The 27,615-nt window shown below is 33.6% G+C and overlaps 3 protein-coding genes across 3 annotated transcripts; all 3 read left to right on the top strand.

Moving 5' to 3' along the window:
- Positions 1-5,417: 5,417 nt before the first annotated feature.
- LOC142555687 (uncharacterized) lies at positions 5,418-7,671 on the top strand. Its single transcript, XM_075666730.1, has one exon. The coding sequence runs from the start codon at positions 5,647-5,649 to the stop codon at positions 7,459-7,461; it is 1,815 nt and encodes a 604-aa protein (XP_075522845.1). The 5' UTR covers positions 5,418-5,646; the 3' UTR covers positions 7,462-7,671.
- A 9,674-nt stretch (positions 7,672-17,345) lies between these two features.
- On the top strand, positions 17,346-21,576 carry LOC142555688 (hydroxymethylglutaryl-CoA synthase-like). The gene is made up of 12 exons (XM_075666731.1): positions 17,346-17,594; positions 18,037-18,143; positions 18,970-19,102; positions 19,186-19,329; positions 19,522-19,680; positions 20,045-20,118; positions 20,198-20,273; positions 20,386-20,441; positions 20,526-20,613; positions 20,684-20,824; positions 20,931-21,068; positions 21,214-21,576. The coding sequence occupies exons 1-12, from the start codon at positions 17,523-17,525 to the stop codon at positions 21,403-21,405; spliced, it is 1,380 nt and encodes a 459-aa protein (XP_075522846.1). The 5' UTR covers positions 17,346-17,522; the 3' UTR covers positions 21,406-21,576.
- Positions 21,577-23,459: 1,883 nt separating this feature from the next.
- Positions 23,460-27,126, top strand: LOC142555690 (cucumisin-like). The gene is made up of 9 exons (XM_075666734.1): positions 23,460-23,786; positions 23,921-24,018; positions 24,116-24,256; positions 24,414-24,516; positions 24,591-25,101; positions 25,192-25,520; positions 25,596-25,707; positions 25,789-26,002; positions 26,239-27,126. Exons 1-9 carry the CDS (start codon positions 23,713-23,715, stop codon positions 26,886-26,888), a joined length of 2,232 nt encoding a protein of 743 aa, XP_075522849.1. The 5' UTR covers positions 23,460-23,712; the 3' UTR covers positions 26,889-27,126.
- The last annotated feature ends 489 nt before the right edge of the window (positions 27,127-27,615 follow it).

Genomic DNA, 27,615 nt, shown 5'->3' on the forward strand with positions numbered 1-27,615 from the left:
TGAATAAAATATTATATTTATTATTTAAAATAAATCATATATTTTACAATATTGGTTCATTATATTTATCATTTTGTATTTGGATAGTTTATATTGATAAATTTCAATTTTAGCAACATATCTTACAATTTTTGCCAATTTCAATCTTTTTCCAATATAATTATTCATATGACACTGTGGGGACCCGGACGCTAATCATCCTCTTAATCATCTTTGGGATTTAATTATCAATTAAGATAAATAGGGTCTAAAATTTTTTTCTTTAAAATGCGGAAGGTAATGGAATCAATCTATTATACAAACCAGTATAATAATACAAATCTTGTACAACATACTTCTAGTTCAAACTAATCTAAGGTTTAACTACTAAATTTCAAGTATTAAACCAAGTCTACATCCAAGTCCGGAATCACCACTCTAATCTCGATCTCTCATCATCTTATTGACCCCGATCTTGTCCCACCTGTTGTCATGCACACATACAAACAAGACAACAGCTGGATACTCCGGTGAGAATAAATCCCAGTATAAATAATGTATACATGCAGTTAATTGAATTAACATAAAAGCATAAATTATATCTTATCACATGTAGCATAATCAAACAACATGTATTAATATCAATCTGTAAATAATATCTGAATCGTAATCTACGAAACATAAATCAATACAAATCTGTAAATCAAGTTCTAGTCTCGATATCTAAGACTCGACTCATCTCTCATTCTAATCTAGGGATCCCGGTGAATAAGAACGTAACAAGTCTCCCACCTACTACTACCAGTCGCGGTGGCGGTACGTTCTTATTTCTGGACTTTGGCCTAATCTATATCGAATAGAATGCTATCTGTATCTGAAGCATAACGATATACCAAACGTCCAGTGCCTTGGCGTATCTACCAAGACTAAGCCTATTCTGACAATGTGCAATGGGTCAGTGACAAGTCTGTCAAAATCTAACCCCTCTGTCAGTGACTCTTACTTAATAGCTCTCTGCTTCCTACTTCTAATTCAATCGAATAAACATACTCATTAAAACACAAAGGTATAAAAACAATACCATACAAGTATATGGTTTAAGGAAACTCGAGTTAAATCTAACTCAAGTCAATCTCCCAATTGACATCCATTTATACCTTTCTCTTCTCGGTCTGATGAAGACGAAGTCTTGTATTCCAATCTGTCCATATCCAAATCTGATAATGACAATCATATAAATACCATATCAGTATATAACTCAATTCAAGACCTGTTCTGATCAATACTCAAATCGGTATATAATCTGATCCATATCTGAACAAGGTACAATCTAATTCATATCAATGATATCACGATACAATCGAAATCATTGCTGAATCTGATCAATATCAATCTACTGATGTTTCGACGGCATAACAATACAGTCACGATAACTCCGTCTATCTCAACATCACAGATATAATACCAGAATTCATAACCAGTACAACTCATAATTTGAATAATAACACAACTCTGATATAGAATCTCAACTAAATCAACTCTGAAATTCATAACAATTTCATAAACTGTCTATTATTTAATCTGACTTCAGTTATACAATGTCTACTGTAGCAGAAACATCATATCTGATTCATATTCAATTCTGACAATATCATAAATTCAAATCATGTCTAAACGTAACGAAACTTACGTCCAGTTGTAGCCTGCGTCGATAGGAACACAGTACTGAAGTCGGATTCAAAAACAGACGGACGGATTTCTCACAAAAGGCGTAAGAATATTTCAATTCTTTCTTGCACTTCCCTCGGTTCTTTCCTTCATTCTCCTGGATTGCATGTAGGTATATATATATATATACACGTTCCTTAGGTAGGAGGCAAGTGGCTTAATTTTCATACTGCACGTCGCATCGCGGGTGCGCTCACTTTTGCGCCGCGGGTGCGCTCCATGTATTGATCATCATTCAAAATTTCAGAAACAGCGACCGCGGGTGCGCTCTGTCTTGCACCGCGGGTGCGCTGCATCTACTGTAGTAGAACCGCGGGTGCGGTCTTGCTTCGTACCCAAATTTCCTACCCTACTGGACATTAACCGCGGGTGCACTCCTTCTAGACCGCGGGTGCGGTATCAAAAGGGGCGCGGGTGCGGTCTCTTTCTTCAAGCAACACTTCATCTTTTCATTTAGTGCCTCTCATTACATGTCATGCATACTCATATCTTCCGAATATCACATCAATGAAGATTCATAAATCTCAAAGCCTTACAGACACCGCATTACGTTAGAGTCATGTTGATGTTGTGGCGCACGAAGAAAAAAACCGCAAAAAGATAAATATATAACTCATAAATTATATTTTCCTTATATCTATTATTTGGTTATTTTTAATTTGCAAACTGAGCTTTACGGTTATTTATCACAACAAGGTTTTTTTTAACATATCGTCTCAGGCTCTGTGAACCACATGTACGGCTTTGCTCCGCCCCCGGCAACAACTCGAAACAAGAAATCAGTTTAAAGAGTGAATAAGAGCATAATGAGATCTTACATTTGCGATGTGAAAAAATGATCTATTTACATTTGATGGGCTTGAAGCATACGAAAACCTTTTTCGGCTCAAAGTTTTTAATTAGGGCCTTCAATATATAATTATATCAAATAATTACAAGATCCAGTCTTAAATTATTTAAGTATCATAACTAATTAAATAGACCATAACCCATAAGAGAGGGCAAGACTCCAGCTTATCTATTATATTTTATATATCTATACTATATTATTAAGTGTGAGTATATGATAATAACTACCTAGAGAGGACACCAACTTTTTCTTCCAATTTTATCCTTATATGATAATAATATTACACTTTTGTTTTTTGTTTTTTTTTTTCAATTTCAACACGCAATCTTCCAATTTTAACCTTATATGATACTAATATTACAATTTTGTTTTTTGTTTTTTTTTTCAATTTCAACACACACTTTTATTTTTATTTTTTTATTTTAACAATTCAAATATCAATTTAGTCCCTCCATAATTTGTCAAATTTCACTATAGTCCATCGATAATGATAAAAAAGATTGTACACACACGCATCGCGTGTGCAGAGTAACTAGTATTTTATTAAAATTGAGGGCATGATAGTAACAATTTAGAAAGGACGCCAACTTTTTTTTTTCAACTTTACCCTTATATGATATTGATATTACACTTTTGTTTTTTGTTTTTTTTTAAAAAATTCAATACACATTTTTATTTTTATTTAAAAAATTCAAATATCAATTTAGTCCCTCCATAATTTGTCAAATTTCACTTTGGTCCATCGATAATGATAAAAAAGATTGACGTGTGCAGAATAACTGGTATAATAAAAATTTTCCGTTGGCCGTTTCTCAGATCTCAATCATCTCCACTTATACATGGAAAAAAAAACAAATTGTTGGTGATTTGATTTTATATCTATAGTATCTTATTAAACTTAACACTCCTGTGCTAACAAACTTTGGTCTCAATATTCATCTTTTTATTCAATATCAGATTTATTTTTATTTGATTTAACATTCGTTATTTAAAAAATCTATTCGAATATATATCAACACATTATTATTATAAAAAACCAAAATCATATAAAAATAATCTATATAAGTTTTTATTTTAATTAATTTTTACAAGCTTTTTTTGTTTGTGTATGCACAGATCGCGTGACAAGAGATACTAGTATCTGTAATAATCATAGTAGATTGTGATAAATATTATGTAAGATCATACTAATAACTATGACACGTGTTTTTCAATACCTTAATTTTCACGATTTTGTGACACAAATATAATTATGATAAATCGCTATTAGTCCGACTACATTAAAAACAATTACCCTTGTTCGATGCAAAGTTCTGCAAATGATAAATTGTATTAATGGAGAAAGCTACACTCTCGTAAAGTTCCAATGGTTATATCGCTCACGATCCACGATTACCTCTAATTTGGGTCTTATCAAATATTGTCAATTTCTCATCAGTGACTACACCAGTAGGAGAGCATTTAGTCATGCGAAGGAACTGATAATTTTTACATTAATTTTCTGAAATTCCTATTATTTATTTTCTTTCTCTTTTTTCACAACGTGAAAACTCGCAACAGTTATCTTTCGGTTCACACAATGTAAACCTTCGCGTCGACACGAGTTGTCTGCAAACACGCTAGCCAGGTAAACTGGCAATAAATAAGTAATTTGCAACAAGTTTATTCGAGAAAGTGTTAATAGAGGAAATCAAACTCATTATCATTTCATATATTTCACCAATTTAGACACCCCTAGGAGCAATTCTTACTATTTCTTGTTGTAAATAGAATTATCCCGCTGTTCCGTTCCCTTGTTCTTTGATTTCTTGGCCCATCCTATATGTTAATGTGATTTTTTTTTAGGTTTCCTTTATTTTAGTTATTGAATTCGTTCATGTGCCCAAAAGAGAAGGGAGAAGAGAGTGCTTACATAACTTGAAATGTGCCAACGATTCACGTTACTGTCATTTGTCAGTTTCATTGAACGCAAACTTGCTTTTCCTCTAGTGGGACACCCTAATCAATAAAAGCAGTTCAAAAAGGCATTGGACTAATTGAGTGGCCATAATATAATATATCTCTAACCATATTTCACCTTTAGTTTTGGGTTTAAAACATGACGATGGTGGTGTTCTAGTCGAGAGAGGCAGCTAGGAAAGGTCACCAGAACTCAGAAGGCCCAAAGAAAAAACCTTCCATGACATGCCAAGTGATCAGTTATTTTTCAATAGGCAAATGCATTGATATTTACGCTGACGAGGCTCTCCAACTCATACGGACAAAAGCAAAAGCCATTTTCAAGAAAGCTCAAGGCCAGCGGTGATGATGCGTGCCACTTTGAAAAATCAGATTCCTTGTTTTCTTTTTTTTTTTGGTTTTTACATCAAACAAACAACAATACCAATCAACTTTACTTTACACCTTGCATCACTTTGCTACTTGATATCATCATACGTTAGTGGACTGCATGGAGTCGTCAGTTTTTTTTGGCACAAAAAGGAGTGGCAAGAAAATGTGCATGCCCCACAACTTGGAAGAGGTAGACATAAATACCGTCGGTCTTCTGTCCTATCGTGTGATGATTTTGTAAGTATTTTCACAGGATGCGTAGAATGTAGGTGTTAGATGATGAAGTATATGCACATGAATTAGACAAAATCGAATTTAGCCGCTTACAAGCCTCTTAACTTAATGTCACCCCCTATGGCAGCACAATGCATATCTGCCAAATTGATTCTAGAAACACTAATACGTATCTGTAATCAGAGGGGCATAGACTTAATCTCTCTCAAGTCATTCGGACACCATATGGCATTTATTTAAGAATCTATAAAAATAGTGAGCTAGACCAAGTCAAAATCTGGAATTTTAATTTGATAATAACAATAAAAACACTATATATATAACATGCTATGTAATTGACTTCGTCAACTCTAGCGCTTCCTTCATTCTACAACCTGGCCAAAGCTACACTTACAGATAATTCTGGCAGCAGCTACAATAAATAACGATGAAGATCAGGAACCTAGGAAGTTGATGAAAACAAGGGAAATCAATATGAAGGGGAAAACAAAAGATTATGATTGAGTCAGATATCAGAAACAAAAATGCAATCAAATTGCATCAGAGAGGCATCAAGTACATGTCTCCACGCTTGTTGTGTAAATCCTCTGCTTGGCTTGCCTGATCCTCATAGTTCTCCTCCTAAGACTGCAGCAAATCCTCGTGCTGATTTCGCCACTGCCATTCTCTCCTCTATTCAACCCAATACCTTTTTCACTAACCATGAAACTCTTCCCTCGTTAACCGAATCGGTTTCTTGCCTACAAAAGGCCTTGCCACAGTATTTGAATACCATTCTAGCCGATAAAATTCGAGCTCAGGAATACTACCATCTTTCCCTCTCGAATCATGTTTGTCTTGATTACATTGGCCAAGGCCTTTTCTCGTATTCCCAACGACAAGATTGTAATCCAACAGCTGAAATTGCCTCATCATCTTCATCCGTAGCAGTATCACCTTCCCAGGGTGAAATGGATGTGCCCTTCTTCGATACTTCATACAAGTCAGCGAACTTGAGTTCTTGCTTACTTTATGGGTGCCAAGAATCGGAATTTGAAGACAGAACGCGAAAAAGAATCTTGAGATACATGAATGTGCTTGAAGAGGACTATACGTTAGTTTTCACAGCTAACCAGTCATCGGCATTTAGGCTTCTCGCAGACTCTTATCCCTTCATGTCCAATCAAAACCTTCTCACAGTGTATGACTATGAGAATGAGGCTGTGGAAGCAATGATCGATACCGCAAAGAGGAAAGGTGCCCGAACACTGTCAGCTGTGTTTTCATGGCCTAGTTTCAGGGAAAACTCAAAAAGATTGAGAAAAATGATCGTGAAGAAAAGTAAGCCAAAAAACCGAGGACTATTCGTTTTCCCCCTTCAATCTAGAGTGACCGGATCACATTATTCTTATCAATGGATGAATCTAGCAAGAGAAAATGGATGGCATGTGTTGCTTGATGCGTGTGCATTAGGTGCCAAGGAAATGGAAACCTTAGGCCTCTCTCTTTTCCAACCAGATTTCCTAATTGGATCGTTTTTCAAGATTTTTGGGGAAAATCCATCAGGGTTTTGCAGCCTGATTGTCAAGAAATCCAGTATCTCAGAATTAAGACAATCATCCACAAGCATGGGAATTGTCAGCCTAATTCCAGCAAAGGGACCATTTGAAAATTTGGTCTTCGATCAGACCATTCATCAAACACCTTCTAGCTCAACTTCGCACCAGGACAGAAATCAAGAATCTCCAGCAAACGGTACCAATAGCAAGCAGAAACAGCCGTTATTTTCCGAAATAATGGAGGTGGAAAACAAAATTGATGACTCTGGCGATTCAGGAATCGAATTCCGCGGCTTAGATCACGCAGACAAATTAGGCCTAATCCTAATCAGCAGCAGAAACAGATGCCTTATAAATTGGCTACTAAACGCATTACTTTGTCTCAGGCACCCACATTCAGGAAACGGGATTCCTCTTATCAGAATTTTCGGCCCCAAAATAAAACTCAACCGTGGCGCAGCAATAGCATTCAACGTATACGACTGGAAAGGCGAAAGGGTCGACCCCATTTTAGTACAGAAACTGGCCGATCGAAACAAAATTTCTGTTTCTTGTGGGTTCCTGAAAAACATACTGCCCTCTGAAAATTTTCAAGAAGAAAAGGAAAAAATGCTGGAAAAATCGAAGAATGGGAAGCAAGGTTATGGTTTAGGAGTGGTATCGATTTCAATAGGGTTCCAAACAAATTTCGAAGATGTGTACAGATTGTGGAGCTTCGTTTCCAGGTTTCTTGACGCAGATTTCGTGGAGAAAGAACGGTGGCGCTACACTGCTCTCAATCAGACAACCGTTGAGGTGTAGGGTCTTTCCAAATCCTCATTCTTTCTCCATCAATTAATCAATTAATGAACAACCTCGTCCAATTGACCAATTTAAATAATAAAAAATTATTAATTAATTTGTATGCTAAATTTTTAAAAAAAATATTTTGTAGAATATATTTACAGATTGACGCAACATGAATCTAGTTATTACGTTGTTATTAGAGAGGTGCATCAGGTGTCAATCCACCTATTAAATCTAAAGTTTTGATGTGTTTATCATTTATTTGTTGAATGCATAATTTGGATATGTTTTATCGTATTTAATATATTAGTGTCATCTTATTGATAGACACAAAATTAGACAAGTTGAGTGAACAACGAGTAGGTCTCTTGTGAGACGGTCTCACGAATCTTTATCTGTGAGACGGATCAACCCTACCGATATTCACAATAAAAAGTAATAATCTTAGCATAAAAAGTAATACTTTTTCATGGATGACTCAATTAAGAGATCCGTCTCACAAAATACGACCCGTGAGACCGTCTCACACAAATTTTTGCCGTGAACAACATATCATAAATATATTACACGCACATGTTTGAGCTCCTAGACACCAATCATGGACACATATGTAAACACCATTAAGGTGAAATTAATATAATAAATATACAATTTTATAATACGATGTACGTTGTCTCAATGTTGCTCACATGTGTCTATAAGTTATGATAGTTTGAAAAATGAGTTTCGTAAAATATTTTTGTATTTATGATCTTTCTTCAAAAAAATTGCTATATGATCTTCAAACATACAAAATACAAAGCCTAAATTAAATGTGAAAATTAAGATTGTTAGATTTCAAACCATTTAGATAAATTATCCTCCCACAAGTGAGTATCCTGGAGATAAAATCTTTACATAACATCTGCAAGAAATTTTTTGTCCTTTAGATAAATTTGTCCAGCACATGATATTAATAAGATATGACAATCGTATTCTAATATGCAACGTATTCTAACTTGTGATAGTAGCACTACAAATCACAAGTTAAACAACAAAAATATATCAAAATCTCTTTAAGAATAAAAAAAAATCTTCGATGACGATATGAATGCGAAAAAATGTTCTTTTCCTCTCTTATATATCATTTATATTGTGCATTTTGTCTATGATATATCTGTTAGTTCAATCAGATAGAGGCTTATTAGCATGTAAAAAACTGACCACAATGTCAAATGAAACCTCTTGAAATCATTGGTCTATGAAAAAACAATATTTTTTTGTGAACAAACATCACCAACATCCCCATCCCTTTTTCTGAACTCACATGCGCTCATTTATCGACGGCCTTGGGCCACTTTCCGTGGGACCCCAACGCTCATCTTTCGAATAAACTCGCTTGAAAAGTTTTCAGTGGCATAGGGATGCCCAAACATCGGCACCCCACGGCTACAATAATTTTGTTTTTCACTTGTGTCTTTCTTGCTTAATTTTCATTAATTAAGCGACAATGATAAATTGGTATAACTTGTGGTTAGACTGTTTATTAGGTTTTTTTTTTCTTTTGAAATTTGGATTAACTTGTGTATTAAAAATAAAGTAGTAACATATATTTATGAAATTTCCAAATTGGCTTCATAATCCACAAAAAATATTTTCTCTAGACCACTCTCATTTAATAAGATAATGTATATATTAATAATCATTGTAAGTGAGTTTCACATACTCATATAATTTAATAATTTGCAAAGAAATATTTTAAAAAAAATTTAAGAGTGAAAAAAGATTTGAGTTTTGAGATAAAATAGGGAAGTTGAAGAAAAAGTTGGAAGAAAAGAGATAAATGCATATCTATACTATTTTATTAAATTTGAGACACTTATAGTAACTAATTTTGGTGTCATGGTCTGTTTTAATAATTATATATATTAATAAAATGTTAAAATTTTAATGTAAGTTATTTGTAGTTTAGTGGATAGAATCATTGTTTCCTGGAGTTTAGGTTATAAGTTCGATTTTTACTAAGGTTATTTTTTTATTCTTTTATTTTTCAATTTATTTTTAAATTTATATATCAAAATTACAGTATAGTCCTTAACTATTTATTATAATTATATTTTGATCCTCATTTAAATATAAATCAAATGAATTATAAAAAATATTATACAAGCACGCAACGCGTACGTCGGTGCACTAGTTATTAATAAGTTCAAATCATCAAAGTTACATAACAAATTATACACTTCAAAACATTTAATATGAGGTACTCAAGTATTACATACTAATAAAGATAACTTGAAATTTTATATTATTTATCCAGAATTATTAAATATGAGTTTTTTTAATAGTATTTTTGGCATGTGAGACGGGTCTACGTGTTATATAAGTTAGTAATCGTGTGTGCTTAAAATTAAACCGAAAACATCAAAATATTTGAGAGAAATGAGAAATGGGTCAAACCTATGATTACTAGCGTGCCATTTAAATCTAGTGCTTGATGTGGGTTGGTTTGCGTTCTGTCACTCGGGCCCATTGTAGATGGCCCAACTTTGGACCATTTATTATTTATATATGGCCCAGTATTGACCTGTCGGTGCTCTTGCTCATCTAATTTCTCTTCGCCTGCGTTCGGAATTAGATTTGAGTAAGATTTAATTTTTAGTCTAATGGAATCCATGCTCGTTGTCCCATGTATTTTTTGTTGGAATTTATAGGTTTAATGAATGAAAACTAAGTAAGAAAGTTAAGGAAAACTCAAAAAAGTTAGCATCAGATCAGTTCCAACCCGGATTCACAACATGCAAAAGAGTTGTCTGGAAATTTTCCGAAGAGCATGATCTGGGTTGGGGCGTTGCTTGGAATACCCAGGCAGGGTGGTCCTCGCTAGGTGGTTGTCCCAGCGTGGGGTACACCATGTGGTGAAGGGCGCCCAGTCGACTGTTTTCACGAACATGTGTGTTCATATATCGAGTTTTCATACATCAATTTATTCAAATTAATAATGTTTTTTAATGATTTTTTTGATGTCCTTTGGTCCAAGAGACGTCTCACATGATGAGAAGACATGTCTCTACCCGTTGAAAACATTAAGTACATGATCTAGGATCTATTTAACAGATTAGCCATCAGATTTTGAAGACATTTTTTCATGCACTCATTTTACTTATTCATATATCTTTCTACACAAAAGATATTATACTCCATTTCTAGTTGTTGTTCTCGCAAAATATTGTATTTGCAAAAATAATTATTATATCTTGAGAGATGATTACCACATAACCGAAATATCGAGATGAGACAAATTCTTATTAAGGAAAAAATGTTCTAATACATGCCTTGATTCTCATTTCCTGTAAAAATCATTCACCATCTTCATGTTTTTCAAGGTATCACAAACGACATTTCTTCTTCTCACTACAACAAAAATGGCTTTCCGCAGCACGCAGCAAAGTTGCAAGCGGTTAAAAGTTCAAGATTATCCGCAGCGTACATGTGCACGCTGTTAATACTATTATCAACGACGTGCATATGTACGCTGTTAATAATACTTACCGCAGCGTGCAATGTACGCCGTTAATAATCATAAAAAATCAAAATCTTAGCAACTGTTTTTGACAAAATCGTCGCAAATCGGCGACTGTAAAAAACCGCAAAGTGTCGCTAATTTAGCGACAGTCATTAAATTTAGCGACGATTTTATAATTTCGCGACAGTTCCAACACCGTCGCTAAATTTTGCGTAAAAATAAAAAAAAATTACTTTATAATTTAATAAATTTTTATAAAAACTACAATACAACTATTATAATAATACTCATGATCTTAATTAACAATTAAAAAATTAACCAAAAATTGAAACAAAAACAGGTATTTAAATCGAAACTAAAATCGTATAAGTAGAGAAAAATTTTAAGTGTTGTGAAAGAAAATGGAACGGAAATATTTGCGATTTTTTTAGCGACGGTTTTTATGTATGTCTATTAGCGACAGTTAATGCGAATCGTCGCTATTCATCTATTAACCATCGCCGATTTAAATCGGCGACGGTTTCATGTAAACCGTCGCTAAATGTGGAAAACGTCGCAACTTTTAAATTAGCGACGGTTTTAGTATGATTTACTTTTAACAGCACACATAAACATGCACACCGTTAATATACTATTAACGCCGTGCCTTTATTGTGCGCTGCGGATAGTAATATCCGCAGCGTGCTTTTAATGCACGTCGTTAATAGTATCAAGTGCAACACTATTAACTGCGCACATATGGGTGCACGTCGTGAAAAGTAGTATTCGCAACGTGTTTTTAATACACGCTGTTGATGACGTGCCACAGAAAATCATTTTTTTTGTAGTGGATTTTTTCCCTTTTGTTCTCGTAACTTCTTAATCATGTTGTTTCGAATTCAAGGATTTTATTTTATTTTATTTTATTTGGAAGTGGAATATATCTGAATTATGATATGCCGATCCAAACGCACTCACACAATTTGAATATAATATCATTTTACATTTATTACCACAACCATTGTTATAAAATCATAATCTTGCAAATCTTATCTTTTATATTTCTTTTCTTTTTAAATTTCAATATATAAACGTAGGATTTCAACTTAAATCCATTATGCATTTAAACTTTAAGCCGAACCGGTAATAATATTTTTTTAATAAAAAAATCGTATTATTCTTACATCCTTTTTTTATTATTATTCTTCTCAATCTTTTTAAGTTGTATTATATTAAAATTTGGAGCTAAATTGGTTTAATAATTATGAAGTCTGGTGTACTTTCATTAATCATTAGTTTATGGTCTGCAGACAATCATGCGAACATGTGAATTTCATAATAAACCAATTCTCTGCGGTCCAAGTTGTATTGATTGAATATATATAGGTACGAGTCTCAACACATGTACCTTTTTAAATCAAGTCGCTAGCATGAACAAATTTATATATTTTATTAGAACCATGCATTTACATTTTAGGATAGGTCACCTTGTGACACAGTTTCACGAATCTTTATCTGTGAGACGATTTAACCCTACTGTTATTCACAATAAAAATTAATATTCTTAGCATAAAAAGTAATATTTTTTCATGGATAATCCAAATAAGAGATTCATTTCATAAAATATGATCCGTGATACCGTCTCATACAATTTTTTGGCTAAATTTTAAAATTAGAATACAAGATGTAGTATCATAAATGCAAAGTAGTAGTAATAATAATAATAATAATAATAATAATAATAATGATAATAACCCTCTAGATTTTGTTTCTGGGAAGTTAACCTATGATTTTTTTCTAAAAAATAAAAACCTAATTTGATGTTTAAGCGGATGAAAGAAGATTTTTATAAAATAACATGGAGAGAAAAAAGTGTTTTGTTCATACATAGATACCGTTCGATTCATGAGATGAGATGATGATCGATGTATAATATAAGCGTAAGATGAAATCGAAAAAAAACGTGGGGTCAATTGATATGTCATGTTTCATGTAAGACTAATGAATGCATATTATCCCTACATTATTTCACAAACTTCCTATATAATAGTTGAAACAATTCTAGATAAAGTATGTCTTTTGTGAGACGGTCTCACGAATCTTTTTCTGTGAGACGGGTCAAACCTACTGATATTCACAATAAAAAGTAATACTCTTAGCATAAAAAATAATGATTTTTCATGGATGACCCAAATAAGATATCTGTCTCACAAAATACAACCCGTGAGACCGTCTCACACAAGTTTTTGCATTCGTGATATACCACTCGATAGAACTGGAAGTGAAGACTTGAGATTTTTGGATAGGTAGAAAGGATAAGAAATACTCGGTAAAAGCCGGCTTGGGCTATTACCAACCAAGTCAATTTGTCGATCTCTTAGAATTCTCGTGGAAAATAATTAGTGGATTCATACAATTTTTTTTATGTTACTTTTTGAATCAATTTCCATTACCATCTCAGGAACTTCAAATTGTCTAACTTTTTCAATTATGGAGTAGATTTTTAGCCACTATATCCATTCATTCATACTACTATTTAGAGTAATTCACTAATTTTGATTTAGAAAAATATTCTATTTTAAAAAAACGTTTAGTACCTAAACTTCAGTAGTGTGGCAGACTTCGTAGTTAAATGTTAAATCAATTAATGGACCCCGAAATTTATTATCTTTATTTTTATATAAACAAATTAATTAAGTCTCGACTCTTTGCAAGCCACCCGCATAGATTTATAGAGTGCTTGCATTGAATGCGCGTGCCCCTTTAGATTGTGCCACTGAAATGTAACGTTTAAAATCTGCGGCCTTGTTATAAAATCCAAGTCGCAATTTTCTATCTTGCCAATAATTAAGTCAAGTTATGAACAAAATCGAGTAATTATCTCCAAATCTCAACATATCGATAGATGTGGTTAATCATTCAAATTCCCTGCATGTATACCGAAGAAAAAATTCGAAGTTGAGGTGCTTAAAGTGATACAAATGTATGATGTAGGACATTAGGCTGTGTGGACTTGGATTCTCCGCCAAGGGATAAACACATTATGTGATGTTATGCAATTTTTACATAAAACCGTCAATTATCAATTCAACTGACAATTTTTCAAATTCGTACAACAATATGAGAGGCACACAAGATCATCATCAATTGATAATTTTGTATACAAAAAATGCAGACACCACATGTGTGCTCAGTGTTTTTAAAACTTGACCAGATCGGTCGGTTCGATCAGTCACAGGTCTGGTTCAGACCAAACATATAAAAAAATTTATCAAGCAAATCAATCTAGAACCGATGAACCGATCATGATCCGGTTTAAAACCGGCTAGATCAGTTCAAACTTTTTTTATTATTATTTCTTATACTTGGTAAAAAATTATATCTTATATTTAAAATTTTATTTCTGATTATATATATATAATTTTGAATTTTGTTAAAAATATTATTTTAGTTGTATTATAACTTATTTTGATTTATTTTTGTTTAAAATATATAGATATAATTAAATTTGATTATATATAATGTTTAGATTTTAAATTTGATAAATATTTTTTATTATTATTTTTATACATAATTAAAATATCTAGATTTTAAAATATTTTATTTACTATATTATATTATTGTTTTATATAACATAACATTTTTTCAATTTATATTGTTCGATTGAACTGTTTTTTTTAAAGTAGATTGCTTCAAAAATCCATTCGATTATAGAAATATTTGTTACGGTCATCTCACAGTAGAAGATGCAAATCTCAGACTGTTACACCTTTTATAATACAGCACTATTTTAAATTGAAAAATAATATGATAATGATTTAATTTGTAAAATAAAATATATATTAAGAATATAAAAACTGCGACTAATATCACTTTGATATTTGATTGCGTGAAAAATGTATTAGTTAATGGAAGATACGCAAAACTGACATGATTGGACCTCACCTCTCTTGACTTCGCCGCCCGACATTTATTCAATTTAACAATAAATTTGATACCGACATATCTTCGGAATCGATTTCAAAATGTGAATCAAATATATGAAATACGTATGCGAATTTTGTTGAACTCTTTTTAATTATATTTTCACATATAATTTTTTAAAAGAACGACTGTTTTTTTTTTTTTAAAAAAAACGAAGAATTGTAGCTTGTCTATTCTTCTAGGTATAATATGTAGTTACTTATAAAATTTGTATTTATCGCAAATGCTAGTTAATTAATGAAGAAAAAAGAAAGAATTTGTCCCAAGTAACCCTACCGATATTCACAATAAAAATTAATACTCTTAGCATAAAAAGTAATAATTTTTAATGGATGACCCAAATAAGATACCCGTCTCACAAAATACTACCCGTGAGACCGTCTCACACAAATTTTTCCTTATTTTTTTGATAAGCTCGTCACACAGAATTTGTCCAGTTTATCTGATTGACGTGATTTACAAATCATCTTATTTACTCAAAGATTTACTCAGTATGACCGAAAAATATCGGTTATAACTCATAAGTTCCATCCTCGAAAATAATAATGAGAGGTATTGAACCATCTAACACTAGTCTAGTCTAGTCTAGTCTAGTCTAGTATAGAAAGCCAGTGTCCTACATTTAAGTTGCATACTTTGATTAATAATTTGACTCAAAGTAATTTATTAATATACATACTAATTTTTATTTATTTTTGTGTATAACAGTAAGACTTTCAAAAATTTTTTGGGGTTCGTGGCACCCTCGAGCCACAAGATAGATCCACCTATGCGCTCGAGCACGTTAGACCTGATTAAGCATGCTTAACAAACGAGTTTTAGGATTTAGTACACTCGTTTCGGATCCTCCATTGTGTATACCTATATATTATTAATAATATATTTAAATTTTTGCTTATATTGAATATTGAATACCTCAATCTATAACTTTAGTTTATAACATTTTATTATTAAAATAATTTTATTTAGTTTAATATGAAAATATATAATTATATTTTTCTTTTGTTACTAACTAAATATAAATTGTGATAATAAACAAAATAGAGCTTTTAGATTTTATTTTTTTTCTTGAAAAACAAAATATATTATTTTAAATTAAAAGCCAATAAATTTTTTTAGTGATTCTATATACTTCCTTAGACTAATAAGATTCAATTTTTGGTATCCCGAGAGGGAAAAAAATTAGAGCTATTGAAGATATGTTTTTATTGGTAGACAAAACAGCAATCGCCAAATATTTTTAGAGATTGTTTTTGAATTACTTTTTGTCTATCATCTCATTCTTTCTGTGGACTATGATTATTTTTATGTACCTTTTAATGTAAAGATGCCCCCAGTTATTGTATGTATTTTCTATTTTGATTGGGGATAAATTATATATATATATATATATATATATATATATATATATATTATGGATTTGTTATAATTACAATACTCAAACAGACACAAGGAATTTGTCCTCATCGACAGATATATAATTCAGAATATTTATACCAATTTTCAAGAAATGGAACTCAGTGCATGTGATAGATTTGCCACCTAAAAATAATAAAAAATTCTGATTATTTTTCATTAATTTTATAATTGTTGTCGTCGGGGCCATCTGTTTGCCTCTCAAATTATATATTTTATAGTTCTTAATTTAATTTTCACGAATTTGATTTATGCCTAAAATTTCAATATGTCAAGTGCCATCCTAAAAGTTAAATATGAGATAAAAAGTGAGAAAAAAATAGGCTTCTTTAGCTAAATTAAAGAAAATTTGAAAGTCAACTATATATTAAATGTGAAAGTTCTGATGAAACTTTAGTGTAATTACAAGTTATTCAGTAGCTATGAAACGCTATGTTTTAACTTTGAGGTGGAGTTAATTCTATTAAGATGATCGGGAATGGGGAGATTTTTTGCTCTTTGGTTTTGGGTTCCGATTAAAGCCGCTGTACAATATGCGTAAAATTGAATGTTTATCGGTTTATTAAAAAATTGTAACGGATGATAATGTTGTAATTTCAATTTCTTAAACTATATAATGACCCAAACACAAAGATTTTATTGCTATGATAAAAAAAGACATTATATGTCTTTGTACTCAACGATATGATTGAAAACTATTCAATATTTGTATTTGTTGAGTCAGAAACTCACTTTTTCTCCAATATGTATATCGTTATATGCATTTTACATAAACATTTTGAGGACCAAGGATCGGAATAGAAGAGACACTTTAAGTTCGATTTCTTGTATCAATATTTTTTTGAACAAACTCAACTTGATATAAAAAAATGGTAATGGACTTTGTACTAGTTCCGAATTTGGCTGATGAGTGGAAAGAGGGGTGTAAAAAGCAAATAAAATGGAATCAATGCTACTAGTTAGGTAATATTATTTACAACTCCTTTTTTATTTTTCTCCTATAAATAAAGAAGCCATTGAAATATTCAGCCACCCATTTATACCCTCTCCACTTCTGTTTTCCTACTCACTCGCGCCTGTCTTTGTGGATACATCCTGAATTTAGACTCAGGAAATACTAGTTTCTTGGCCCGTTAGATCTGTTTTTTTTCCTGCATTTTTGAGCCAGGAAAGGGTAGAAGAAGAAAGAGAGATGGCCCTGCAACCCAAGAACGTTGGAATTCTCGCGATGGAAATTTACTTTCCTCCTACTTGCATCCAGCAGGTTTGATTTTGTGTTTTCGTTTATCTTGGGTGTTGTTTGTTTTTTTGCACGTGAGTTGAATCGGGAAATCAAACGTGCCATGTAGGTACACGTCTGGGAAGAGTTGCGGGCGTGATTGTATGTGTGTCTTGTTTTTTGTTGGCCTCTATTTTTTTGGTCTTTTTCAATAAATTTTGTGGGATTCAAGAATGACGTTGAATGGGGAATAAAATCGCTAGAATGGACCAGCCTAATGATTTTGATGTTATTAGCCATTAACTTTTGATCCGTTTTCGTCGCATAGTTTTTAACGCCTGTATTTCCTAGGATTGTGATTTCAGATTCGCTTTTCAGAAATTTTCCTTGGTTTTCTTCTATTCTGTTACTGCAATCCTTGATTGTTTTGCAATGAAGGAAAACAGATCTCGGTGCCCTTTAATGAATAATGGTGTAATTGCTGCAGGAAGTGCTGGAGGCTCATGATGGAGCAAGCAAGGGTAAATATACAATTGGGCTTGGCCAAGATTGCATGGCATTTTGTACTGATGTTGAAGATGTGATCTCCATGAGGTATTCAATTCTCCTTCAGTTATATTAAATGTTGGAAAGTTGGGAAAAAGAGGAAATAACGCATATTTTTCTACCGCTGAGTAAGCAGAGGGAGTGGAGAGATTTCCTCAATCTCTCTTTACCACTTTTGAGAAATTGAATGTTTTTATTTTTTTGGGTGATGGAATCATATAGTTTATTCCTTAATAATTAACATTTTAAAAATTTAATTTATATGTCATAATTAATAGATATTCAGTTGTTGCAAATGTTAACAAATACTAAAGAGAGGCTTGGGGAAAGAGGATTTTATTATTGAGAACCTTGGCAGATTGCATGTAAAGACTACACCGTCTTTTTCTTAAAGCATGATTGACAAGTATGAGAATACTTGGCCAACACAAAAAAGCAGACATAGTTGTTGAAGTTATGATCGACCAACTCCTGAACATCTTGCCACTTGCAACTAGGCTATCGGATGGGAAGTTGGTTGAAGTTTTTTGCAAATTCATTGTGAGATGTGCCCTTTGTAATTAAGCAAGAGAATATTCAAAATGTTAAGGCATGTGCTGCTTTTCTGTTTCTTAAAGGTTGTCATGCTGCTGTATTTGCTAGAAACTATACAATGAATAACGAATTATATATCTTTTGCGTCATTGTAATTGCATTATTGGAAGGACTGAAACGCTTAATGGGTTTCATGGATGGAAACTGCCACCTTTTGTTGTTTGTGTTTCAAAATTGTCAAGTAGAAATCTGGTGGGAGGTTAATGTGGTTAACTATTTGTGAATTAGTTGATTACTAGTTGCTTTCTTGGTAACTGTTAGTTAACTCTTTGACATTCAGTTTGACCGCTGTCTCTTCACTCCTTGAGAAGTATGGGGTTGATCCAAAGCAGATTGGTCGTCTGGAAGTTGGAAGTGAGACCGTACTTGATAAGAGCAAATCCATTAAAACCTTCTTGATGCCTATTTTTGAGGTATTGAGAGGCATGTGGTCTGAGCATTCACTTTTAGAGTGTTTAGGGTATTCATCCATGTCTTTGTCCGTTCGAATGAACAGAAATGTGGAAATACTGACATAGAAGGTGTTGATTCGACCAACGCGTGCTATGGAGGAACTGCTGCTTTGTTTAACTGTGTGAATTGGGTGGAAAGTAGTTCGTGGGATGGACGATATGGCCTCGTTGTCTGTACGGACAGTGCGGTATGACAGTTATCATCACATATTTTCCAATTCTAGATTAACATGTAAAATAGGAGGTGACATTTTTGTAAAAACTCATTAAAGTTTATGATAAGGTCGCTATTATCTGGTCATCTCACAAACGTTAGTGTTAAATTAAAACAATAAATGTGTTTGTTTTTCAATATCTTACCAACGATTTATTTGTAACAGGTCTATGCTGAGGGACCAGCTAGACCAACTGGGGGAGCTGCTGCAATTGCCATGCTTATAGGGCCAAATGCACCTATTTCTTTCGAAAGTAAGCTCAGGGCAAGTCACATGGCTCATGCATATGATTTTTACAAGCCCGATCTTGCCAGTGAATATCCGGTAATCTTCCTCTTAACCTCTAATAACTACTACTTTTGTTAGTTGTTTTTACGGTCAAAACTGTGCATTGTCTCATTCTATATAGACCCTATGCAAGGTCGTATTTCTACATGGGTCATAATTGTTAAGAACCATTACGACTATTTAACAACCATGCATATACTTCGTGTATTGTATTTGCTAAATCCCTTTTTACCTCCCTTTTACATTGTGCTAATCATTTTGCAAGTTTACTTTGCGACTGATTAAATTTTCTTGTTCGACGTTTACCTTACCTTGGCACCATAAATACTATTTGGCAATAGATTGAATCACAGAACTATGTTCCTATTAATTTTTCATGCAATTAATGTTATGTTTGTAGGTTGTTGATGGAAAACTTTCTCAGACTTGTTACCTCATGGCGCTCGATTCTTGTTACAAAAGCTTATGCGACAAGTAATAATTTTTTCTACACTTCCTCCTTAACCTGCTTAAATTTTGTCACCAGGTTCTTAACTGCATATCATGCATATAGGTATGAAAAGCTTGAGGGCAAACGATTTTCAGTTTCCGATGTTGACTACTTTGTATTCCATTCTCCATACAATAAGGTAGTTGATGTAGAAAAAGGGTACTTGACAAGAAATTGTGTTTTTCTTTTCTTATTGAAATTTAGAACTACCGGATCTAAGTTTTGTTAACATTTTTACTCGAAAAATGCAGCTAGTACAGAAAAGCTTCGCTCGATTGCTATTCAATGATTTTTTAAGGAGTGCCAGGTAATAACTTTCTCTGGCCTTCAACGAGCAGTAATCTGCTTAAAAGGTTTCTGCTTAGTTGTTTTGTCTATTATTGATTTTCAGCTCTATTAACGAGTCTGCGAAGGAAAAACTTGCACCTTTTGCATCGTTAACAAGCGATGAAAGCTATCAAAGCCGTGATCTTGAGAAGGTTTGAATCACTATAGAAATTTCCATTAACCAAAATTTCGTTTTCCACCCTAACTTTACTATATCTGCAGGCGTCCCAACAAGTTGCAAAACCATTTTATGATTCAAAAGTGCAGCCATCTACCCTAGTACCAAAACAAGTCGGGAACATGTACACTGCATCGATTTATGCTGCATTTGCATCCCTCATTCACAATAAACATAGCACTCTGGTAAAGTACAAACCAATATGCTCATTTAGAATCCTTGTAGCCTCGATAATTTTAGCAAAAGCAAAATTTTGCGATCTTGGAATTGATATTTCCCCCCTAATTTCAGGCTGGACAAAGAGTGATGTTGTTTTCCTATGGGAGTGGTCTCTCATCATCCATGTTTTCTGTCCGTCTTAACGAGGTTCAACTCCCATTTAACTTGTCAAACATTGCATCCGTAATGAATATATCAGAGAAGTTGAAAGTCAAGGCAGGAGGTAGGCTATTTTTCCCTCGACTCAAAATTTAATCCACCAAACTATATATTTTATGCATTATGGTGCATTTGCCAATATTTGGATTCAATATTTTCTGGTTTTCTGATAAATGAATGATTATAAATCCTGCAGTTCCCTCCCGAAAAATTCGTCGAAACTATGAAGGTGATGGAGCATAGGTACGGAGGCAAGGACTTTGTAACGAGCAAGGATTGCAGTGTTCTTGCACCAGGCACATATTATCTCACTGAAGTGGATTCCAAGTACAGACGATTCTACTCCAAGAAAGCTAGTGAGAACGGCACCCTCGCCAATGGCCACTGAAATCTGAATGGTTCGGTTTCTTGTGTCTACTTGTTCTGGCACGTGCAAAAATAACCTTGTTTCATTGTCAAGTACCAGCAAATGATCAAGTTTCTTTTTCTTTTTCCCTTTTGGCTTATTGGAAATTGATATTCCCTTTTTCAATTTTATTTTAGTTTGTACTTTATTTTTTGTGGGTTTCTTGAATTCCATTTCTAAGTTGAATTAGCAGGCAAATAGTTGAAGTGTTGAAGACATGTGTTCAAAATGAAAAGAGTAAATAGATTCGTAATTAGCGCAGTCAATCTATTTAAAAATGTTTCAAGAGCAAAAATTTACTAATCTATTAAGTATTAATATTATTTATAACTTTATGTGAAATAAAACTTTTTAAAAAATATAATAATATTGGTGTAATTTATTCTTTATCTAAATTTTTATTTGTGTTCAGTAAAAATTAATATAAATAAAGTTAGACTTGTAAATTTCTTGAACTTACTAACTTACCATTGTGATTATTATGATGGTCTTTTGCTTAATAATATAGAAAGAAGAAGATATATATGATTAAAGATGTATATTTCAAATCGCCATTTTTATTCTTTTTACGTCTGAGAGAACAAAAAAATTAAAATAAAAATTATATCTTTTATTGGAATACCTAGAGACTTTTGAAGGTCATTTGCAATTTTTTTTGTTTTTCTTAAAATGTCACAATTCAACCAAGGATCTATTGGCTTACGGACAATTATGAGAGAACTCAAGATCCAAGCGGTCTTAGTCTATTGGCACGGATGAACACTCAAGAGATCTTGGGTTTAGTTAGAAGAAAATCCCCCACCCTTGTTATATCCAAAGGAAAAAAAGTCACAATTCAAAAGATCATTTCTCAAACTATCTTTCCCGATCAATGTATCACTTTTTTTATAAAAAAAATTGAGGTTCCTATAGGCACTCCCGCGTTTGTTAGGGGAAAATTCAATACTCTCGGTGTAGGTAGTACTTGCACGGAGAAAATTCAATACTTTCGGTGTAGGTAGTACTTGCACGGGCCATAATCTTGACATGTGGTATTTTTTACATAATCCTGTTAAAAAATGACACATGTCATGATCCTGATCCGTACATAGAATTCCTGTATGAAAAAGGTCGAAGACAATTTGTATGGTATACTTCATTTAATAATTCAATATCACTTGACATCTCATCAAACTAACCGCACGATTTTACTATATTATAATAATATTTTTATTTATAAACTTTTTTCTCCTATCATTACAACTTAAAAAATAATATTTTTATTTTAAAAGTTTTATAAAAACTACTCCATTCTTTATTTTTTTTAGCTAGGAAATATACACATAATGTGAACCACGATTCACACACACACACACAAAAAATTTCCGTGCTTAAATTATTGGCCTAATTTTCTATATGTAATATTTTGCAGAAATCATTAGTAAAAGCGATCTTTTAGGATACATGGTCTACGTAAAAGGGTCACCTCCGCCTATTTCTATAGCAGTCGAGCGAGTTCAACACCTTAAAAATAGAATTATTCTACACTTACTTTGTACCACTTATTTATATCTTTCTTGCTTACTTCACACTGAATCACGCACATACATATTTAGTAAAAATATAATAACAGTCGGGAAAATATTAGCGGAAGGTCGAAATTTAAATTTCATTTTTTTCTTTGTAAAAATAATCGATTCGTCACAAACCTCTTGACTTGATGACATAATTTCTAGCTTTTACCTACCGAAGAGTTGTTCGGTTCAAATCTCCATATATATGAAAAAGAAAACAGCGATTCCGCTATCTACTGCACAACGTTCACTGGGTCATAACAAACGAGTAACAAAGAAACAAAATATAGGATATTTTATGTTCTTAAAACTCCCAAATTAAATCATACAAAATCATTTGAGACAAAATTATCCGTCAATGATACAAGGATGATTAGGCATTAGAAATGAACGATAATATCAAAAACAAGTTGCCCAACGAAAACTTTTACAGCTAAATTTCTTGTGACATTCGGAGAAAACGATTCAAGGAACCATGCTATATATACTTCAGATGTTAAAATACAAAATGGAATTAAACTTAACCATAGTAGAGATAATAAGATAATCTCGATGGCAAAATCTGGGTTTCTTTTGTTCTTGTACTCTTTGTTTCTTATAAACCTCGTGCTTCAGTGTCAATGCGATGAAAGAAAGGTATATCTAACTCGAACTGGTTAGGGCCGTTGCGTTGTTGATTCATCGCCTTTTATCGACGTTCTTTTTTTCTTTTTATATGTAGCTTCATGTGGTTTACATGGGAGATCGGCTTCAAGATGATAGCTCGGTTGCATCCTCACATTTCTCCATGCTGCACAGTGTTCTTGGCAGGTAGAATGCTTCCGAGTATACATCAAGATTAATGGAATCGGGGACGAAAGTTTATATTTTTTTTAATAAAAAACTATTTGATCAGTTGAGTGGGGCTATTGCTCTGTCACTCAAGTTTTAATATCTGATTACAGCGCTTCATCGGCCAAAGAGTCGTTGATATATAGTTATGGCAGAAGTTTCAATGGATTTGCCGCAAAACTTACAAAAGACGAGGCAGAAAGCATATCAAGTGAGACTATAATTTTCAAAGAAGCAAATTAATAAACATGAGAAAAAATATGTATGTATGTAGTTTTTGCAGAAAGTGACATGAAAAATGGATGCAGAAATGAAAGAAGTAATTTCTGTAATTCCGAACCGAATATTAAAACTACACACCACAAGGTCTTGGGATTTCATGGGATTCAGCCAGGGAAAACTTGGAGCTGCTCAAGAGGGAGAGGTCATTGTTGGACTACTCGACACAGGTAAACAAACGGATATGTTAATTTATTAACCTTTCTACTTAATGAGTTTGCACGCTACTTCAACGGCAGTAGCTTCTTCAGATAAAAGTACTTGAAATTTCACTAGTACTGAAAATCCTATAAATACCTGCTTATGTCGTGTATCTACAAATTGTAGGAGCCTGGCCGGAGCATCCTAGTTTCAATGACACAGGATATGGCTCTCCTCCACCAGCTAAATGGAAGGGTACATGCCAGACAAAAAATTTCACCTGCAACAAGTATGCACCCAAGATTGTAACTACTTAAATTAGACATCAGAAATCCGTAGGATTTACTTCATTTTTTGTCGCAGCAAGCTGATTGGGGCACGATACTACAACAGTGACAACTCATACTATGAAACAGATATCCCATCTCCAAGAGATTCTGAAGGGCATGGTACTCATACATCATCAACAGTTGCTGGTGTGTACTTACCAGAAACGAGCTTTTTCGGCTTAGCGGAGGGTGTAGCACGCGGAGGAGTGCCTTATTCAAGAATTGCGGTGTACAAAGTTTGCTGGGCGAATGGATGCGGAACAGCAGACATACTCAAAGCATTTGATGATGCAATTGCAGATGGAGTAGATATCATATCGGTTTCTTTGGGAGGGGGCCCCGAAGATTACTTTGAGGACCCTATAGCCATCGGAGCATTTCACGCCATGAAGAATGGGATTTTGGTCTCTAATTCAGCCGGAAATGATGGCCCTGACCCTGTTAGTATTTCAAACTATGCTCCTTGGACACTGACTGTTGCTGCTAGCACAATTGATAGAAGATTTGTCTCTAACTTGGCACTTGGAAATGGTGAAATCTTGACGGTAAGTTGGAATTTTCCGTACGTGGATCCTCCTCATCGATAGGTATTTGCAGTTGATCATTTTTTGACTAATTTCATCTAAAAAATGAAGGGGATCTCCATTAACACCTACGATTTGAATGGAACAACCTATCCTTTAATATGGGGAGGAGATGCGGTGAACTATACTGCTGGTTCTAGTCCCGATTTTGCAAGATATTGCTTCGAAGACGCCATGAATGCTGACACGTTGGCTGGGAAAATAGTATTCTGTGAAGCTCATCAAGACGGTTCCACAATTCTTTTAGCCAATGGAGTTGGAACCATTATGTCCGATGAATTGATCATTAATCCAACATATGCATTCAGTTATCCGTTACCAGCTACATTGATCAGTCCCCAAGATGGCAGAAAGGTTCTTGATTACATAAGATCAACCCAGTAAGCGATTCTTTCTCCAGAATTGCTTCTAAAGGCTCCTTAAGTAAATTTCACTAATTCTTGCATACTCTTTAGTTATCCTGTGGCGACCATTTTGGTTGGTGAGACTTGGAAAGATGCTATGGCTCCATTGGTAGTTTCATTTTCTTCGAGAGGGCCGAATCCTACTTCCCCAGATATCCTCAAGGTTATTGATTGACTACTTGTATGTTCCAGCCAGTTGTATCTTTCTGAGAATATTTTCTTGCATTTTTTCATGATAAAATAGCCTGATATTACTGCCCCCGGTGTGGATATTCTTGCTGGATGGTCACCACTGGCACCACCTTCGATCTATGATGGTGATACGAGGAGTGTACTGTTCAACGTTATCTCAGGCACATCCATGTCTTGCCCCCATGCAAGTGCTACTGCTGCCTATATTAAAGCGGCTCACCCGAACTGGTCTCCTGCTGCTATTAAGTCTGCAATCATGACAACAGGTGATTCAGAAACAACCTTAATGGCATAAACCTTCAACAAACTTTTATGACTAAGAAGAAATGGTTTGATTCCCTTTCTTGATTCTCCTACAAAGAAATTCGTGAACAGGATGCTTATGCACGAAGATCCGTTTGGTTCAGCGAGCAAAATCTTCATAAAAAATCTTTTGCAATCTTATATTAGGCATACCCGTAATGTGGTAAAAGTGACACTGTTTTTCTTCATGATAAATCAGCTTATGTTATGGATCCAAGAAGACACAGAGACCTTGAATTTGCCTACGGATCAGGACACATCAACCCTGCTGCAGCAATCGACCCGGGGCTAGTCTTCGATGTATCAGAAACAGATTACATCAACTTCCTATGCAAACAAGGCTACAACACCACCACTCTGAGACTCGTCACCGGAGACAACAGCACGTGTACCAATACCATTCTTGGAAGAGCCTGGGATCTTAACTACCCTTCATTCTCACTATATGTAGAAGACGGACAGCAAATCACAGGTATTTTTGCTCGAAAAGTGACCAATGTCGGTGCTGCAAACTCAACATATACTGCCACCATGTACATGCCAGCGCTTATTAGTGTCACCATCGAACCATCGGTTTTGACATTCTCAGAAATTGGGGAGACACAGTCGTTCACTGTTAAGGTCACTGGACCTACCATTTCACAGCAGCCGATTATGTCAGGAGCAATTACTTGGAGTGATGGAACTCATGCCGTAAGAACACCTCTTGTAGTTTATAATTATATTCCGGGTGCCCCTTATAGTCTCTACTCGGATGAGTCTTCAGTGCCTGAAAAGAAACCAAAGTTGAAGCGTTCACCAGCATATCCAAGAACTGGGACCTTCCGGAGCCATACGTCGCATCAGTAATTTTATGGTTGAAGCCCCATTAGTGAGGGAGATCAACTCTAGTTTATATGTTCCTCTAGCTGGATAACAGTCGTCAGCAGCATAATGTGTTTTTCCTTGAAGTCTCATCTTTGCAAAGGCAAAGTGTCAACTATGGCACCGGAGTGTCCTGACAGCAACCTTAAATTTTATACACAACTACTAGAATAAAAGTGGTGTTAAGATCGATTGACTCTCCTGGAATTGTCCTGAGGATTCCAATAATGTATATCTAATACTATTATAAATATATGAGTTTGAATTGTGAGCTTACTGTTTTACTCTTTCATTTATTTTTAATTTCTTATATTCATGAAGTTCTTTAAGTCATTTTCTAAGTTAATTTAATATGAACATTAATAGTGTACTTAATTCCATCAAGATAATTATTAATTTGATTTTATTTTTGAATTTCATTATTGTGAGCTTATTATTTTACCCTTTCATTTATTTTACAATTTCTTATATTCATGAGGTTCTTTAAGTCATTTTCTAAGTTAATTTAATATGAACATTAATAGTGTACTTAATTCTATCAAGATAATTATTAATTTGATTTTACTTTTGAATTTCATTTAGTTTAAATGTTACGTATTTAAAAAAATTGCTAATATTTGAAATTTCATTTAGTTTACATGTTACATATTTAAACATTAAATTATTTTCTACGTTAGTTATTTAAACATTGACATCAAATTCATAGAAAATT

Source organism: Primulina tabacum, chromosome 9 (assembly GCF_025594145.1).
Source record: "Primulina tabacum isolate GXHZ01 chromosome 9, ASM2559414v2, whole genome shotgun sequence".
NCBI classification, from domain to species: domain Eukaryota; kingdom Viridiplantae; phylum Streptophyta; class Magnoliopsida; order Lamiales; family Gesneriaceae; genus Primulina; species Primulina tabacum.

Excerpts from the sequence above, each read along its gene's own strand:
- LOC142555687 (XM_075666730.1), top strand. The coding sequence starts at position 5,647 with ATGCAATCAAATTGCATCAGAGAGGCATCAAGTACATGTCTCCACGCT.
- LOC142555688 (XM_075666731.1), top strand. The coding sequence starts at position 17,523 with ATGGCCCTGCAACCCAAGAACGTTGGAATTCTCGCGATGGAAATTTAC. Across the intron at positions 19,330-19,521 it reads TTGTCTGTACGGACAGTGCG|GTCTATGCTGAGGGACCAGC; the intron begins GTATGACAGTTA and ends TATTTGTAACAG. Across the intron at positions 20,442-20,525 it reads GATTTTTTAAGGAGTGCCAG|CTCTATTAACGAGTCTGCGA; the intron begins GTAATAACTTTC and ends ATTGATTTTCAG.
- LOC142555690 (XM_075666734.1), top strand. The coding sequence starts at position 23,713 with ATGGGAGATCGGCTTCAAGATGATAGCTCGGTTGCATCCTCACATTTC. Across the intron at positions 25,521-25,595 it reads GATTACATAAGATCAACCCA|TTATCCTGTGGCGACCATTT; the intron begins GTAAGCGATTCT and ends CATACTCTTTAG. Across the intron at positions 26,003-26,238 it reads GTCTGCAATCATGACAACAG|CTTATGTTATGGATCCAAGA; the intron begins GTGATTCAGAAA and ends ATGATAAATCAG.